Source organism: Accipiter gentilis, chromosome 3 (genome assembly GCF_929443795.1).
Source record: "Accipiter gentilis chromosome 3, bAccGen1.1, whole genome shotgun sequence".
Lineage (NCBI taxonomy): Eukaryota > Metazoa > Chordata > Aves > Accipitriformes > Accipitridae > Astur > Astur gentilis.
Window position 1 is genome coordinate 22,744,535 of NC_064882.1, and position 14,801 is coordinate 22,759,335.

General features: G+C 42.4%; 1 protein-coding gene across 1 annotated transcript in view; it reads right to left on the reverse strand.

Annotated features, from left to right (window-relative positions):
• Nucleotides 1-6,917, reverse strand: part of UBE2K (ubiquitin conjugating enzyme E2 K) — a 47,261-nt gene extending 40,344 nt beyond the window's left edge. The window contains exon 1 of the mRNA XM_049793971.1: nucleotides 6,294-6,917. Coding sequence (XP_049649928.1) covers nucleotides 6,294-6,356 — 63 coding nt within the window. The 5' untranslated portion in view covers nucleotides 6,357-6,917. The remainder of the gene's footprint in view (nucleotides 1-6,293) is intronic.
• Between the last annotated feature and the right edge of the window lie 7,884 nt (nucleotides 6,918-14,801).

Genomic DNA, 14,801 nt, shown 5'->3' on the forward strand with positions numbered 1-14,801 from the left:
ACACAGTAACGAAAAAACAAAATTATACTAGAAATATAAAATCATGTAGGAAGAGACACCTGGGTGGCCTCTAGTCCTACCTCCTGTTCAAAGCAGGTCCAATGAGAGCAGGTTGCTCAAGAACTTGGAGTTTTTAATATCTCCAAGGTTAGAGATTCCACAATCTCGCTGGTCAATCTGTTTAAACGTCTGACAACCATCATTATAATTTTTTTTCCCCAGTGTCTACTCAGAATTTCCCATGTTTCAGCTTGTGTCTGTTGCCTCTCATCCTATCTCCAGGCACTTCTGAAACAAGTCTGGCTCTTCTTCAGAGCCTCACGTTAGGTGTTTGTGGATAACAGGAAGATGTCCCTTTGAACAGTTCTCTAACCCTCTCCTCACACATCATGTACTGCAGCCCCTTAACCACCTTGATGGTGTTCAGCTTGACTCACTCCAGTATATGTGTCATACACTGGAAAGCCCAAAACTGGACACAGTACACCAAATATGCTCTCATAAGCACAGAAGTGAAGAATCACTTCTCACAAACCACTGACTACATTCTTGCTAATGCAACCCAGTATGTGGTCGGACTTCTTTGCCACAAGAGCACTGCTGAATCATGTTCAGCTTGCTCTCTGCTAGGTAATGCAGGTCTTTTTCTGCTAGCCTGCTTTGTTTCCAGTCAGTCTCCAGTCTGTATGTACTGATGCATGGCATTATTTCCTTCCAGATGCAGGACTTGCTACCTACCTCTGTTGAACTTCAAAAGAGTCCTGTCAGCCCATTCATTTTTCCAGCCTACTAAGATCCCTTTGCATAGCAGCCCTGCACTCCAATGCACTGACACCCCCCATCCCCACCACTTTTTTATCATGTGCAAACCTTCCAAGAGGCTGAACAGAGATTGGTACCAATATAATGTCAGTGTCCTGGTTTCAGCTGGAATAGAGTTAATTTTCTGCTTAGTAGCTGGTACAGTGTGTTTTGGATTCAGTGTGAGAATAATGTTGATAACACACTGATGTTTCAGCTGTTGCTAAGTAGTGCTTATCCTAAGTTAAGGATTTTTCAGTTTCCCATGCTCTGTCAGCAAGCAGGTCTACAAGAAGCTGGGAGGGAGCATAGCTGACCTGAACTAGCCAAAGGGATATTCCATACCATAGAACATCATGTCATGTTCAGTATATAAACCGGGGAAAGTCGGACAGGAGGGGCTGATTGCTGCTCAGGCATCGGTCCGTGGGTGGTGAGCAGTTGCACTGTGCATCACTTGTCTTTTCTTGGGTTTTATTTCTCTCTCTCTTTTTTTGTTATATTCCTTTTCATTACTATTATTATTATATTTATTATTCTTATTTATTTTACTTTAATTATTAAACTGTTCTTATCCTCAACCCACAAGTTTTACTTCTTTTGATTCTCTCCCCCATCCCAGTGGGAGGGGGGAGGAAAGAGCGAGTGGCTGCATGGTGCTTAGTTGCTGGCTGGTGTTAAGCCACGAGAGTCAGTTTAGAAGTTCTCATCTTTATGCCTTTTCTAACTTTACACCTTTTAATTAACTAGGCAAGCTCTAGCTTTATTCACACTGCACTCACTAAACCTCTACTGACTTCAGTGAGACTATTCTTATGAATCAAAAGTTAAGCATATGTATTAGCAGAAAATGACACTCTTTAAAAAAAATCTGTTGCTGATTCAGAAGCCATAATAGAAGACATCTCATTCTTATCTATCTGCATTGGTTCTACATGATAAATGGGAAGAAAAACAAGCATCCACAATTTCCAACAAGCCCTTCTAATTACACTAAAGCACAATCACTAATAAAAGTTTCTATCTTAGTGAATTCAACTTCTAGCACCCAAGACTGCCCAAATACAAACAAACCAAATTAAGTTTTTCTAAGCCTGAAGATTAAATGCTTACAGCTTTTCCAAATAGCAAAAAATTTCAGAGATGCCACTTAGCATCTTACTACGAACTGACACAAATCACAAGACCACTACAGGCAACGATAAAAGCAAACAGCAGAGCTACTCACTAAAACTCTAAAAGCCTAAGAAAGGACAGGATATGGCAGGCTACCATTACTTTTCCCTTCTTCCCTTCTCCTGTAAATCACAAAAACACATAGCAGACTCCAAAACAAATACCCACTTCCTTCTTGGAAATTAAGTACTTCAAATTTTGCCATTAACCTACTGTCTCTGCTTGTATGCTATTTTGGATTCAAGCAAGTTACAAATTTTAACTGCTACTTCAGATATCTGCACATGCAGATATTCATATTCCATATCTGCAGTTCAGTTTAATTTATTCTCAGCTCTATCAGGGTTTACCTCCCATGCAGATAAACCCCTGACTCTTGATAATCATAAGACAAGAACATTTTGTGGTAGAGATACCAGCAACTCTCTTTTTGCTAGGAGGAAGCTATGTTTCCCCAGTGTGTTACCTTCAGTACCAGAGTAGTGGTTTCACTATAAGGCATCTATTAGCCTGAAAACAGACTTACAGATGGCCTGAAAACACCTTACATTTCTACATGATAAAAGAAACCGGATGGCCAATTAAACATTGAATCCTTCAATGCTATCATAACATAATTTCTTTAAAGCATAACACCAGTGCTCTACTAAAATATGAAAATAAGTCACACATTGTTTAATATACCTGATGAACTACAACCGCTTCTCAGCATCACTCTAAGTGACCACAAGATTTTTCAACATGTTTCTATTCATTGTTAAATGCCAGACAGATTCTTCCTCTCACAAGACAGCTGCTTATAAACAGAGAGCCGGTAAGGATTTGGTCACCCACTGCAGCATTCCAGTAACTCTATTCTGAAGTAATGCCAGCTAACCTTCACCAAAGCCTCCTCCCACTTACCAAAAGTGGGATACTATTCTCCCTCCACCTATTTATCGGTTTCTCCATCATGCTGCAGCCTCATACTTTTGTTCAAAATACATTTTGCGGCCTTAGAATTTCAGCCCGTAAAACCAACGGCATAACAGATTAATGAAATGGCAGAACAAGAAAAGAGATAAAGTTGAGCAACTGATGCCTTGCCTAGACTACGATTCAGAGTATGATCTGATTTAATGTACTGCTTACTCATTTTAGAATTTTAATACAAGCATAGTACAGTACCCTTAACATATATTTAACCAGTCAAGTTACTCCCTAGACTAACTTAACAGCTTCATCTTTGTTAAAGATGCAGTACTTCATGTACCCTAGAATTTTAAAGCTTTTTCCACACACAAAGGTAAAAAGTTTTATTTAAATCATACTTTGGAGAGCACTCCTGACAAAGAAATTGTTGTTAGATTCATCTATTTCATTCAAATATTAAAGAGATACAAAGTTACAAAGATCTCTGTTAAATACACAATATCCCATTTCTTAAGTTAATGTGTAGAGCTTTTACTAAAACTAGAAATAATAAAGCAAGCAGAGCAAAAACGCTTCTGTTGCTAAAGAGTTAAAAGACTTTAAATGCTTTTTCAAAATACACAAGAAGCCCCAGACTCAACTTAAAAAAAAATAATTAAAAATCCTTCATCTCTTATCTGTAAACCAGACCACAAGATAGTCTAAAATTCACATTTTAGTGATTTTTCCAGAAATGTCATTTAAGTCAAGGAAACAGAAAGCGCTAAGTAATACGAAACGTATATTTAGTCACATGCATAGCAAGGATCCATAGCATCCTTGTCCAAGGATCCATAGATCCTTATCCATAGCAAGGATAAACACCCTTTTCAGAACTCTTTCTTCACAGATATTTAGAAGTGAAATTTGGTGCTTCCAATACATACTTCAAATGCAGAAGGAATTAACTGCCATCCGGCTGCTCCCTTTTAAAAATATTTCTGGTTCCACCACTCTATTTCAGCCCAAAGGTGAGTAGTAGAAGACAGAGAACAAACTTCCTATGTACTTTTTCCAAGTGTGCCTGCTCCCTCCCCCAGGCATTTGTGCTCATACAGCGTCTGCAAGGAAGCAGAGGGGATGCTCTTCATGTTCAGGTGTAGATCAAAGCATCAAATCAAGAATAATTTAAGTGCAGATAACGTGAACCACTTTGCCTTCAGAGAGGGACTTAAAACTTCTAAATTACAAATTTAGCATCACTATTCATAAAAAAGGGTTGGTTTTTTTAAAGAAACAAAGTTTAATAATCATTTTAGTACACAAATCACAGAAAAAAACCCCACATTTTTTTTCTCTGTGATTTGTAGTATTTAGTTATAGCTCCATTCACCACCTCACTCCATGTTTTCATGCTCAGTAGTACTAACACCGTAGTTTGACTGCCTTTGAATGTACAAATATTCACAAAAAACTTTGCTTGCAACTTAGACAACCATTGAGTAATGCTGAAGTTTTGCATTCAAGACAGGGGAGATAGTATATTCTGTAAAGAGCAGTTTTATACATATTGCTATATCAGTATAACACTCATATGTAGTTGCTAATGGCAGAAAAAAGAAATATCAAACTCTTCTGTGTTGTAACCTTAAAATACCATAATTTTAGTTTCATAAGAATTGTGATCTGATTTCTGGGAAGCTTTAGGCAGCTTAAAGGCTATTTAATAATGTTATTTATTTCCAAGATTCTGTACTGAGCCCTTCAATGTATAAACTAAACAAACAGGAATAGTGAAAAGTGTGCTCACTAGATCCAACCTTTACAGTAAGAAAATTTAGCATGGATCTCCCCCAAAACCTATGTAAGTTAACGTTTCTTTTTTCTACATAAAGCAAAGGGAAAGGGTCTTGAAGCCTTCAGACAGCACTTTCAAATAAAGACTTCTTTGTTCCCACAATATCAGCTGGTTATATGGGGTACAAGGTCTAGATTTTCTAGCTTTGGTATAGTGGTATCCACCTAGAAATTTCTCTTAGCTTACATGCAATTCTGTATTTGCTGTGCAATAGCTTGGCAAAAATCAGCCTGGGCTCTGAAAGCAGCTGTAAAACAAGGCCCTTACATTTTTCTAGGGGCTAGTTCAAGCTGCATAGCAACAATGCTGTTAGTAGACAATTTAAAAGCACATCTACTACTGCTACCTCAAACATATTTTCCATCAGTCATTAGTATGTATCAAAAATTATCCTCTCTATTTTTCCTCTGTGAATATGTCCAGATTTCTAAAAAGACAGCTTTAAGAGTTACATATTCACATTAACATCTCACAAGCATCTAACCTGCAACATCATCCCAAGTAGGACGACAATGACGACACAACCATTAAAACCTATCTGGCTGACGTCCACCAAGTCGGATACAGACACAGCAAAGGCTGTACTGATGCAACCCTGCAAACGCTGCTGTACATTCCCCCAAACTGATCAGAACTTCTTTAATGTCCCCCTGAAAGCAGTCAGCTTCTCTTACTGACCACCACGTACCTCAGAACGTACGGTTCAGAAAACGAGGTACCATGACTGAAATGAGTGAGGCTTTCAAAGCACCCACCTGAAGGGGAGTAAGCCCGCCGTGGGATAAAGGAAGTTCCGTATTGAAGTAACCTAAATAAACAGGGGTTTACCTGCAACCCTTTGAAAAAAATAATAAATAAACCCACACTCTCGGCCTCAGGCACCGGCTGACCGGAGGGGTGACTTAAAGGGGACGTGCGAGATCACGTCCCCCCCACCTCAGCCTCACCGATTCGCCTCATCACCCCCCGGCCCGCTCGGAGAAGCCTCCCCCCGGCGGAGAGACGCGTGGGCCCGGCCGCGCGCCTGCGGCGGGCCGCGGGAGGGCGCGGGCCGGGGGCCGCGGGAGCCCCGCGCCGGGCAGGCCCCGCCCCGCCCCGCACCCTCCGGCCCGGCAGCGCGCTCCCGGGCACCGGCCGCCCGCCGCGGGCGGCGGCGGCGACCCCCGCCGGGGGCCTGCCTGCCCGGCCTCCTGGGGCCGCGCCCCCCGCCGCCGCCACTGCACTTCCTGGGCCCGGCCCGCCGGCCCCGCTCCCCTCCTCGTTCCGCCGGCGGCTCCCGCTGCCCGCTGGGGGAGGGGCTCCGCGGCCCCCCTCCTCCCCCCCCCTCCCGGCGGCTGGCGGGTCCCGTCTCCCCGGGAATCGCCATTCCCCTCCCCGAGGCCGTGGGACGGGCCCACCCCCAGCGCGGGGAGGTGGGGCCGAGGGGGAAGCGGGGTCCCCGCGCAGGCCGGCGGGGCGCCCGCACCTTCCCCCGCTGCCCACACTCACTCTCTCACACACACACACACACGGGAGGGTGGCGGCGGCACGCCGGGGGAGGGGGTTGAAGGGGGGGAGATGCTCTAACCTCCTCGCTCTTCAGCACCTCCTTGAACTCCCGCTTGATCCTCTGCACCGCGATGTTAGCCATCTCTGCAGCGAGCACCCACTCGCCGCTGCCTCCGAGCCGGGCCCAGCGAGCTCCGCCGCCGCTCCCGCTGGATAACTCCCGGCCCCACCAAAATGGCGCCCGCGCCGAGCATGCGCGCTAGGGCAGCCGGTTCTGCCGCCGCCGCCGCCGCCGCTCAGGAGGGGCCGCCGTGTGCGCGGAGCGGAGCGGGCATCGGGGCTCCCCGACGGTGGGGGTCGAGTGCCGGCCGGCGGGGGCGGCGGCATGCGCTATCGGCCTCCGCTATCGGTCTCCTCCTCGCCGCTGCCCCCGAGGGAAGGATGCCGCCGCCGCCGCCGCCGCCTTCTGAGGAGGCGCGGCGATTTCGTCCCGCTCGCCGCCCGCCCGGGCAGACACCTGCCTGCCGCCGCTCGCCGTGTCATGGGCCGGGCGGGTTCCCGGCGGCGCCTGGCGAGAGCGTGAGGAGAAAAGTCTGCAGGCAGAGCCCTGCCGCCGCCCCGCGCCGCTGGCGGGCCCCGGGGCAGCGTTAAGGCGGTTGTGTTGTCACGGCTCCCGCCGCGGGCGGCGCGGCCCTCCCGGCCTCCCCTGCCCGGCCCGGCCTTGTGCCCGCAGCGCGCAGCAGGGGGGAGCCCTGGGGCAGCGGGCCGGGGAAGGGAGTTGAAGGAGTGCCCTCGGGAGGGCTGGGCCGGGGGTCGGTCCGAGGTAGCAGGGGGGAAGTCCGAGGTGTCCCTGAGGAAACAGCTGGCGCAAGGAGCAGCTGACACGTCTTCTGGTGGAGTCCCCGAGCAAAAATAACCGGGGAGGCGGGGGTTCACATGCCTTGAGGATCTGCTCGACCTGCCCATACAGCAGTTCCCATCTGTTTGGGGGTTTCCCCCCCCCCCTTATACTCGCTGGAGAAAACTGCAGTTCCTTACACATCTCTCTCCTGGCCCAGCTACTTGCCCTCTTCCCGCCCTCGCCCTTCCCTTGGGGACGCTGCTGCCTCCTCACACCAGACAGGGGGGGAACTTGCAGGCCCGGCAGGCCTAGGAGCAGGCAACTCTGAGGAGGCAGTGTAAGAAACTGTTTCTTTTTATGGCTTCTGCTACAAGATTTTAAAAGTAGAATAAAAGGTGAACGTCAATCCTGTCTAATGGACTGTTACATTTTATCACCGAAGCAAACGGCAAGCCACAGATGTTTCTCTGTCTAGAAATCTAAAATAGGATACCAGTAACCTTCCCTGCGAGCCTGAGGTGCACAAAATATGGTATGGAATGGAAGATCATAGATAGATTTTCAGAGGAGAATATGAAATTGCATTTACAACTGTTGTTTATCCAGAAACTAGAGGTTTTCAAGACATTAAGGTCTATAGAAGGATTTTATAGTGCCTCCTCTTAACGGTGCAGTGCAGGACAATGTACAACATAGATATTTATCTCAACAAATGTCTACTTCTGGTATGGCTATCATCTGCAAGTATTGTTTATTTATATCCATTAGTATACATAGCATTTTGACTATTATATACACAGTAAAGAAAGTATAGTCCCAACTGATAAAAAAAAACAACTGGCAACTGTATACAGATGCATACAGTCCTTTTTCTATGCATGTTTGCTGTTCCCCTCTGGTTTGACTGGAAAAAGTCCATTTTCCTGCAAGAATGTTGTACCACGTGCCATCCATTCATCGAATTAGGTCATCTTCAGACCGAAACTTGTTTTTAATGCAATACACAATGCAGGTTTTCAGCACCTTTTTGAGAATGATCATTTTGCATTAGGCCTGGTTTCTTTTTAATGACTTCTAGTGTGATCTTGGGCCTTCATCTTCAGAATAATTTAGACGTCTAAGTCCCACTGATGTGTCTTAAGTTCCCTTTGAGGAGGTAGGCCATGGCTTCTCTGTGCCTTAGGGTCTCACCTGTAAAATAAGGGTAATAACTCTTCTCTGCCTTTTAGATCTCACTGATGAAAGTTAGGTTTATGGTGTGCTGAGCTTCGATTGAGTACTATACACAAAAATAATAAAGGTAGTACATAAAAACTCTGGGTTAAATGCCTTATGTCTTTTCAGACAGCTCATAGAAAGAAGCTGAGCTTCTAATATTCAGATTTTGCTCTGGATGGAGTGGAAAACATGACCTTTATCAAGTGTCAGAATCCTTTGTGTTCCTGTGGTATGCTTATATGTTATAGGTAGTAGACATTCAGTAACAGCCACAGTAAAGGGCAATGATTTTGCTTTGTTTGTATCTAGGTTCATTTTCATGTGCTCATTTGGATTACAAATGTCAGAGTCTGTTACTGCAGAAAGCAAATCAAATTATTATGAATTTATGTATCTCTTTTCCATAGTATACCCCATTCCTTTCCCTTGTCCTTAAATAGGCATCTTTAACTTATCTCACAGTTGTTTCATATTCACCATTTACTGTGTTAATTTTCTCTTTGGTAAAAGATAGATGTAGAAATGGATTTGGGGGAGTAGAACAGAGCAGTGGCGAGTTTTGCCAGGATTAAAATACTGCATAACAATCAGTCCCTTATGGAATCAGCATGTTGGGGTTATTACCGTATACCCCCTATACTGTTTTACACTTTACTGTAGTAGCTTACTGTTTTACAGAAGACTCCACAGGGTTTTAGGCCAGAACAGGACCACAGACTAGCACTCTCTGAATAGGTGTTTGGGGTTTTGGTTTAGTTTTAAGGTTTGTTTGGGGTTTTTTTTTTGTGAAATAAGAAAATGCTTAGAAAAAACGAGAACATAGCCTCTTTGTGTTTTCAGTGACTTTCATGTCTGACTTTGTAATATATTTTGTAGTATGTTGATAATAAAGTCCTGTGTCTATCCTCTGAATTAAGTTCTCATTAGTCTTTCACCCTTAGAAAAATCCATATATAAAATGTAAAACTGTAGTCTGTTGAACACAGCCAGCTCACTTTTTGAATTACAAAATTTTGTAGTATATCTGATTTCAGGAGGTAGTTCTTTCATCAATGTCATCATCAATTTAGTCTTATACCAAACAGTTCTTTTAATAGCAGCTTCCCCAAACTGTCTGCATATTGGTCTGTACTTTTGTCCGTTGGTGTTAATCATAACTAATAGAGGGGAGATACAATTCTGGGTATCCACGTGTTGTTTAGTATGTTTGGCATACTGCTTTGAAATTCTTTGGGAAGTGGGAGCAGGAAATATGGTGTATGAAGTGAAGTTCAAACTATGGAAGATTACTGCAGGAGGAAAGCTTACAGAATCAGTGCCTATAAAGTAAGATCAGTGGTTGTAAGACTTCAGTCCAAGCTCTCAATATGGAAAAACTGTCAATATGCATTAGCAGATGCTACGGTAACCAAACATCCTAAACACTGTATCATTTCCCATGTAATATGGGAAATATTATCTATCCTACAACCTATATATAGGAAACAGTTCCCTGCACTTTCATGGAAAAGTGGCTATTGTTCAAGCACAAATCACACATGTTGGACTCACTGTACATACAGTAGAGTCATCATGTGTGTGGTTCATCTGTCTGAGACTATGGATGCCCTCCAACCCCAGTATACTGCCTGGGGACTCTGAGATGCTTATGACAGCACTAAGTACAATTAAATTTCTGTTCTTCAAGTTAAGATTCTTGGTGATCTTTTTCTCATTTCCATGTTTTCCTTGTTTTATTCTGTTCATATCAGTCAGATATTTTTCTATTATAATTACTCAGAGAGAATTTGGAATTATTGAGATTGTTCCCTGTGATTAGAAGACAATGCCATTTTTGAAACTATAACTTTCCAGCGTGCAATATTCTGTTCCTTTTTTGCTGCATTGTCTTGCATAACAAGACTTCTCCCCTCCTCATCTTGGCCTCTTTAGTTTAGAAAAATAAAAAATGTCAGGCTTGATCTTCTTTCATTGTTGCCAGAGGATTTCTTAGTGGAGAGGAGAGCTGTCTCAAGAGATCTGTGTATTGATTTCAAACACTTTAGAAACAGGGGTTGAACCTGTAACGTATTTTAAATTCTTATTTTGTTTATTTCATAAGGCATCCGTATGAGGATTAACTTCACAGGCTGTATTAGTATTAGATGGTATGCACTTTGCATTTAAATGTTCCTATGCTCACTTATAATAATGCTTTATTTAAAGAGAAATCAGCAACAAATAATATTCATAAAACTAGGTTATTTTTAAATTTAACCCTCGTTTTCCACCAAACTCACACCTGCAGCTCTCTTTCTGTCATCCCAGCTTTTAACAGAGAGGCCTACATGCCAGAAGTTGTCTTTTTTAATCTGTATATCATTTAGCACATTTCAGAGGCTACGAATAAATTTAGCCTGCACGTTTATTGTCTGTCATATTGTGTTCCTGTTGTGGCAGCGTTTGGATGACTCAACTCATTCCGAAGATTAGCTTTATCATAAAAATAACTAACTGGTTGTGCAAGTTGACCGAGTTTTTAAGTTGTCATCTTAACTTTCCTGTTCCTCCTATATGTGTCCACGTCCGGTTGTGCGGACAGGTGTAAGAGTGCCCTCTCCTGGGTGGAACAGGGCAGATTGGCTTGCTCGTGGGATACGGATCTCTGCTGGGGAGCTCTTTGCCTTACAGAGAGCTCATGGCACCGCTGCTGCCTTGTCCAGTCTTCCCTGTAAAGGTGTTGAGGAAGAACTTGTAGGAGTTCTGCGGGCAGAAACACCTAAAAGAGTTAAACAGAAATTGTTCGGTGTTCCTGGTAGAGAGAGGAGGTATTCACTCATCATGTCTGCACTTTCCAAATTGTATTCTTCATGTCATTAGCAGCTTAAAAAGGCAGTAAGTGTACTAACTAAACATCAGAGCCATCTGAAGTCACTCAGTTTGAATCCATATGATGCAATTCGTCTCACTTAGTGGAGTTAGATCAGAAATCACCTATTGATTTTACCTCAATCAATTTATGGCTTAAACAGCATTTAGCAAAGTTCTCATTAAATAATGCATGTGCAGAATTTTTTTGTAGTTTAATAATAACAACCTATCATTCTTCACTTGTTAAGGGCTTTTATTCGAAATTGACAGGACACCCGGGACTTTTCATTAATTTGGTGGCCTGGTGATATCTTCTAAATTAATTTTACATCTGAACCTGATGTTTTTGGTAGGAAAACCTAGATACAAACAGCCCCAGTGCTTTGAATTCTGTTAGCAAAATTATTGGGTTTTTAAACTTCCACTTCTTTGTGGAGGACTGATTTTTCAACTGGTGGTACATAAACCTTGGGGTCTAGGGGCCGTTTCTTGTGGATTCATGAAAGGCAAAAAAAAAAAAAAAAAAAAAGAAAAGAAGAAAAAAAAGCAGGTTCAGCTGTGACATTGAAAAATTTGGCATCAGCAGACTGACAAGTTGATTACAGGGAACTAAAACCATTTCTTATAAAGGAAAAGGTGTAAAGCTATGCTCCGTTATTCCTACTACAAAAAGAAGATAGCAATCTTTTTGACGGTCCTGTCAAAAATGAAAGTAAGCTGGGAATACAGAAATAGATTTCACAACCTAACATAGCTATTATTATTAGTTTTATCAGTATTAGAGTTATAAGGGAAGAGAGGATTTGGCCAATAACATAAAGTATATAGTCACAATACTACGTTGCTGGTATATTGTTTTCCACTCAGAAACATTTTCTACCCTGAGTGAAGCATTTGTACCATTTTAAGCATTTTGTTTTACATCTATTAATGTAAATAACTTATAGTACATTATCAAATCTATGTAACTTTATTTAATTAAATATGGGAGTCTTCCTTTCGTAGATAGGTACAAAAGGGACTTAGAGCTGCCTTAAAAGGGCAGCTGGACATCTTTTCCTGGCCAGCTGGACTTCATCTTCTCATGTCCTTAGGATTCGTGACTGAATAAGGATCCCTGCTATTTTAGTGACTATAGGGGCTGAAATCAGATTCAGGCTGATGCTCAGAAAACCTCCATTTCATAAATGTCATCAGGACTGAAGTATATAGGACCTTGAGGCCAGAAGCTTAAATTTGTTGTTCAGTGCAGTGGTAACCAGGGAAGTACCTAACTGCAGTGAGTAAGTAAGAAGAAAAAATAGCATTAATATTTTGGAATGATTGCTTGGGGGTGGAGTTAGAGTCTCTCATTAGGGAACTTGAGTTTAGAATTAGAACTGGAACAGCAAATTATTGTGAAGCATCAATTGAATGAATATGGGAATCCAGAATAAATAAAAGATAAAACCACTTTCTGTTAGAGGAAAAGTAAATGCAGTCACAGCCTAGTTGCACAGCATTGGTAGTGGTCTTTAATTGCTAAAACATCTTCATATTTCTGACAGTGTAGATAAGCTAACTGCTGGAAAACTCATTGTGTACAAAGTGGTCCAACTGACAGCATGTAGGTCAAATTTGGGTCTCCAGGATGCTTCCACCTGGCTTCCTGCCTTTTCCTTTGAGGAGACAGACAACACTTATTCAGGGAGTATATGTTGCAAACTGTCCTCCTACATCACTATTGTGCCTTCTTGGGAGAAAAGGATGAGACTGGACATCTCTTCCCCTTTGTGTATGTTAACCTGAGACATAGAGCCATCAATGCAGGCTGCAGAGAGGTGTATGCAGGATCAAGCTCCTGCAGGCAGTAGCGTTACACAGTACATGTGGTCCCAACTCAGAAAAGGTTTCCAGCAATAAGAGAATAGGGATCAAAGATTTATGAATAACCACAGTATAATACAAGAATATATGCAGTAAAATCAGAAACCTACTAGAAGCCAAATCACAGAGAGAACATACTCCAATATATTTTGCATCAGCAATTGTTATGAATCCCTTCAATGGTCTCTCTGTTTTTTAAAGCACAAGACTATTTAGGGATCCTGAAAGGTAGGAAAATATCATTCCTTTTAATAAAATAGAAATCTGGAGCTCTTGAATTCATCTATTATTGCTTGATCTAGCAATTTCAGGATTCTGAGGCTTTTTGAAAATTCTAACTAGAATTGGAACTTATTTATAATGATGGCCATCTTGCTAAACTACAGTATAATCTGTCATGACGGGCACCAAATCCACAACTGATGGAAGTCTTTTGGACCTGTCTACCATAAAAATTTACAAAATAGTGAAGTTTGTCAGAGATCATCCAGAAAGAGCTCAATCATGACAGATGGGTAATTTATCAAGCCGTATTGCTGTTGATACAATCCTAAAATATCTGCATTTTGGAGACTAGAGCAATTTTGTATTAGGAAAAAACCCTTTTCTATTGATCTTACTACAGTAGAATAATAATTTGGGGCCAAATCACTAAGTCTAAATCACTAGTCACTGTTTAGAGCACAGTCATGTAAAAAGTTAATTGAACTGCATTTGAAGTCATAGAAACCAGCAAGGACCAATTCAAGAATACAAATTAAGACAAGTTGATTTTGTCATTTTCCTAACCTGATTGCCTCCAGTTTGGCCATGTGGCTAGCAAGAACATAGGATCTGGCAAGTTATTAGAGGAGAACATTGAGGATAAAGTTAGGTTAAAGAAACAAGGCTCCAGGGGTGTTCTGTTAATGTATTGAGTAACGTACAGTTTCCCTCAACACAGCAAAAGCAAGCAATTTCTCTGGTCTTTGGATCTCTGTCAGGCACAATGTTTCACAGAACAGTATCTAGAAAATCCCTACTATTCTGTGTGTCTTTCAATAGTAGCATATGCCTTTGTTTAGGCAGAAGATCTGGTTTAGATGGAAGGAGTTTCTTGTCTTGTACATTTTTGTCAAATGAGGGGTAGCAATTACAGCAGTTTCACTGATGTATAACCTATCTCATAAAATTCCCTATTACAGCTTTCCCATCTTCCTGACAGAGTGCAGAGATCACATGGTAAATTGGAAGTTGTCACCTTTTAAAAGGCAGTATTCTAGACTGTATCTTTCTTTCCCCAATTAGAGGTTAGTCATGCTGGGAGATATTCAGTTATGCTGTATGATTGCCTCTCAGGATTTTACAGATCCTAACTTTTAGTCCTAGGAATGTTGTGATGTTACACTACTGGTCCCTTCCCCAAACATACAGCAGACATAAAAGATATTAACACTGAGTAGTGTATATGTAGTGTCTTCCTGCACAGATATTTCTAGGTGTCTTACTATTCCTGTATTTTAATGTCACCCATCCCAAATAATTTTACTTCCACTGAAATTGTGGTGAAAGTGCTCTGCAGATGTACCTACTCCTGGGTTCCCTCTTCAGTGTCACAGTATCACAGAACCACAGCATGGTTGAGGTTGGAAGGGACCTCTTGAGATCATGTAGTCTACCCGCCCTGTTAAAGCAAGGTCAGCCAAAGCAGGTTGCCCAGCAGGACCATGTCTGTTTGGATGCTGTATATCTCTATGGATGGAGACACCACAGCCTTTCTGGGCAACCTCTGCCAGTGTTTAGCCCCCATCAGAGTAAAGAAATATTTTCTTA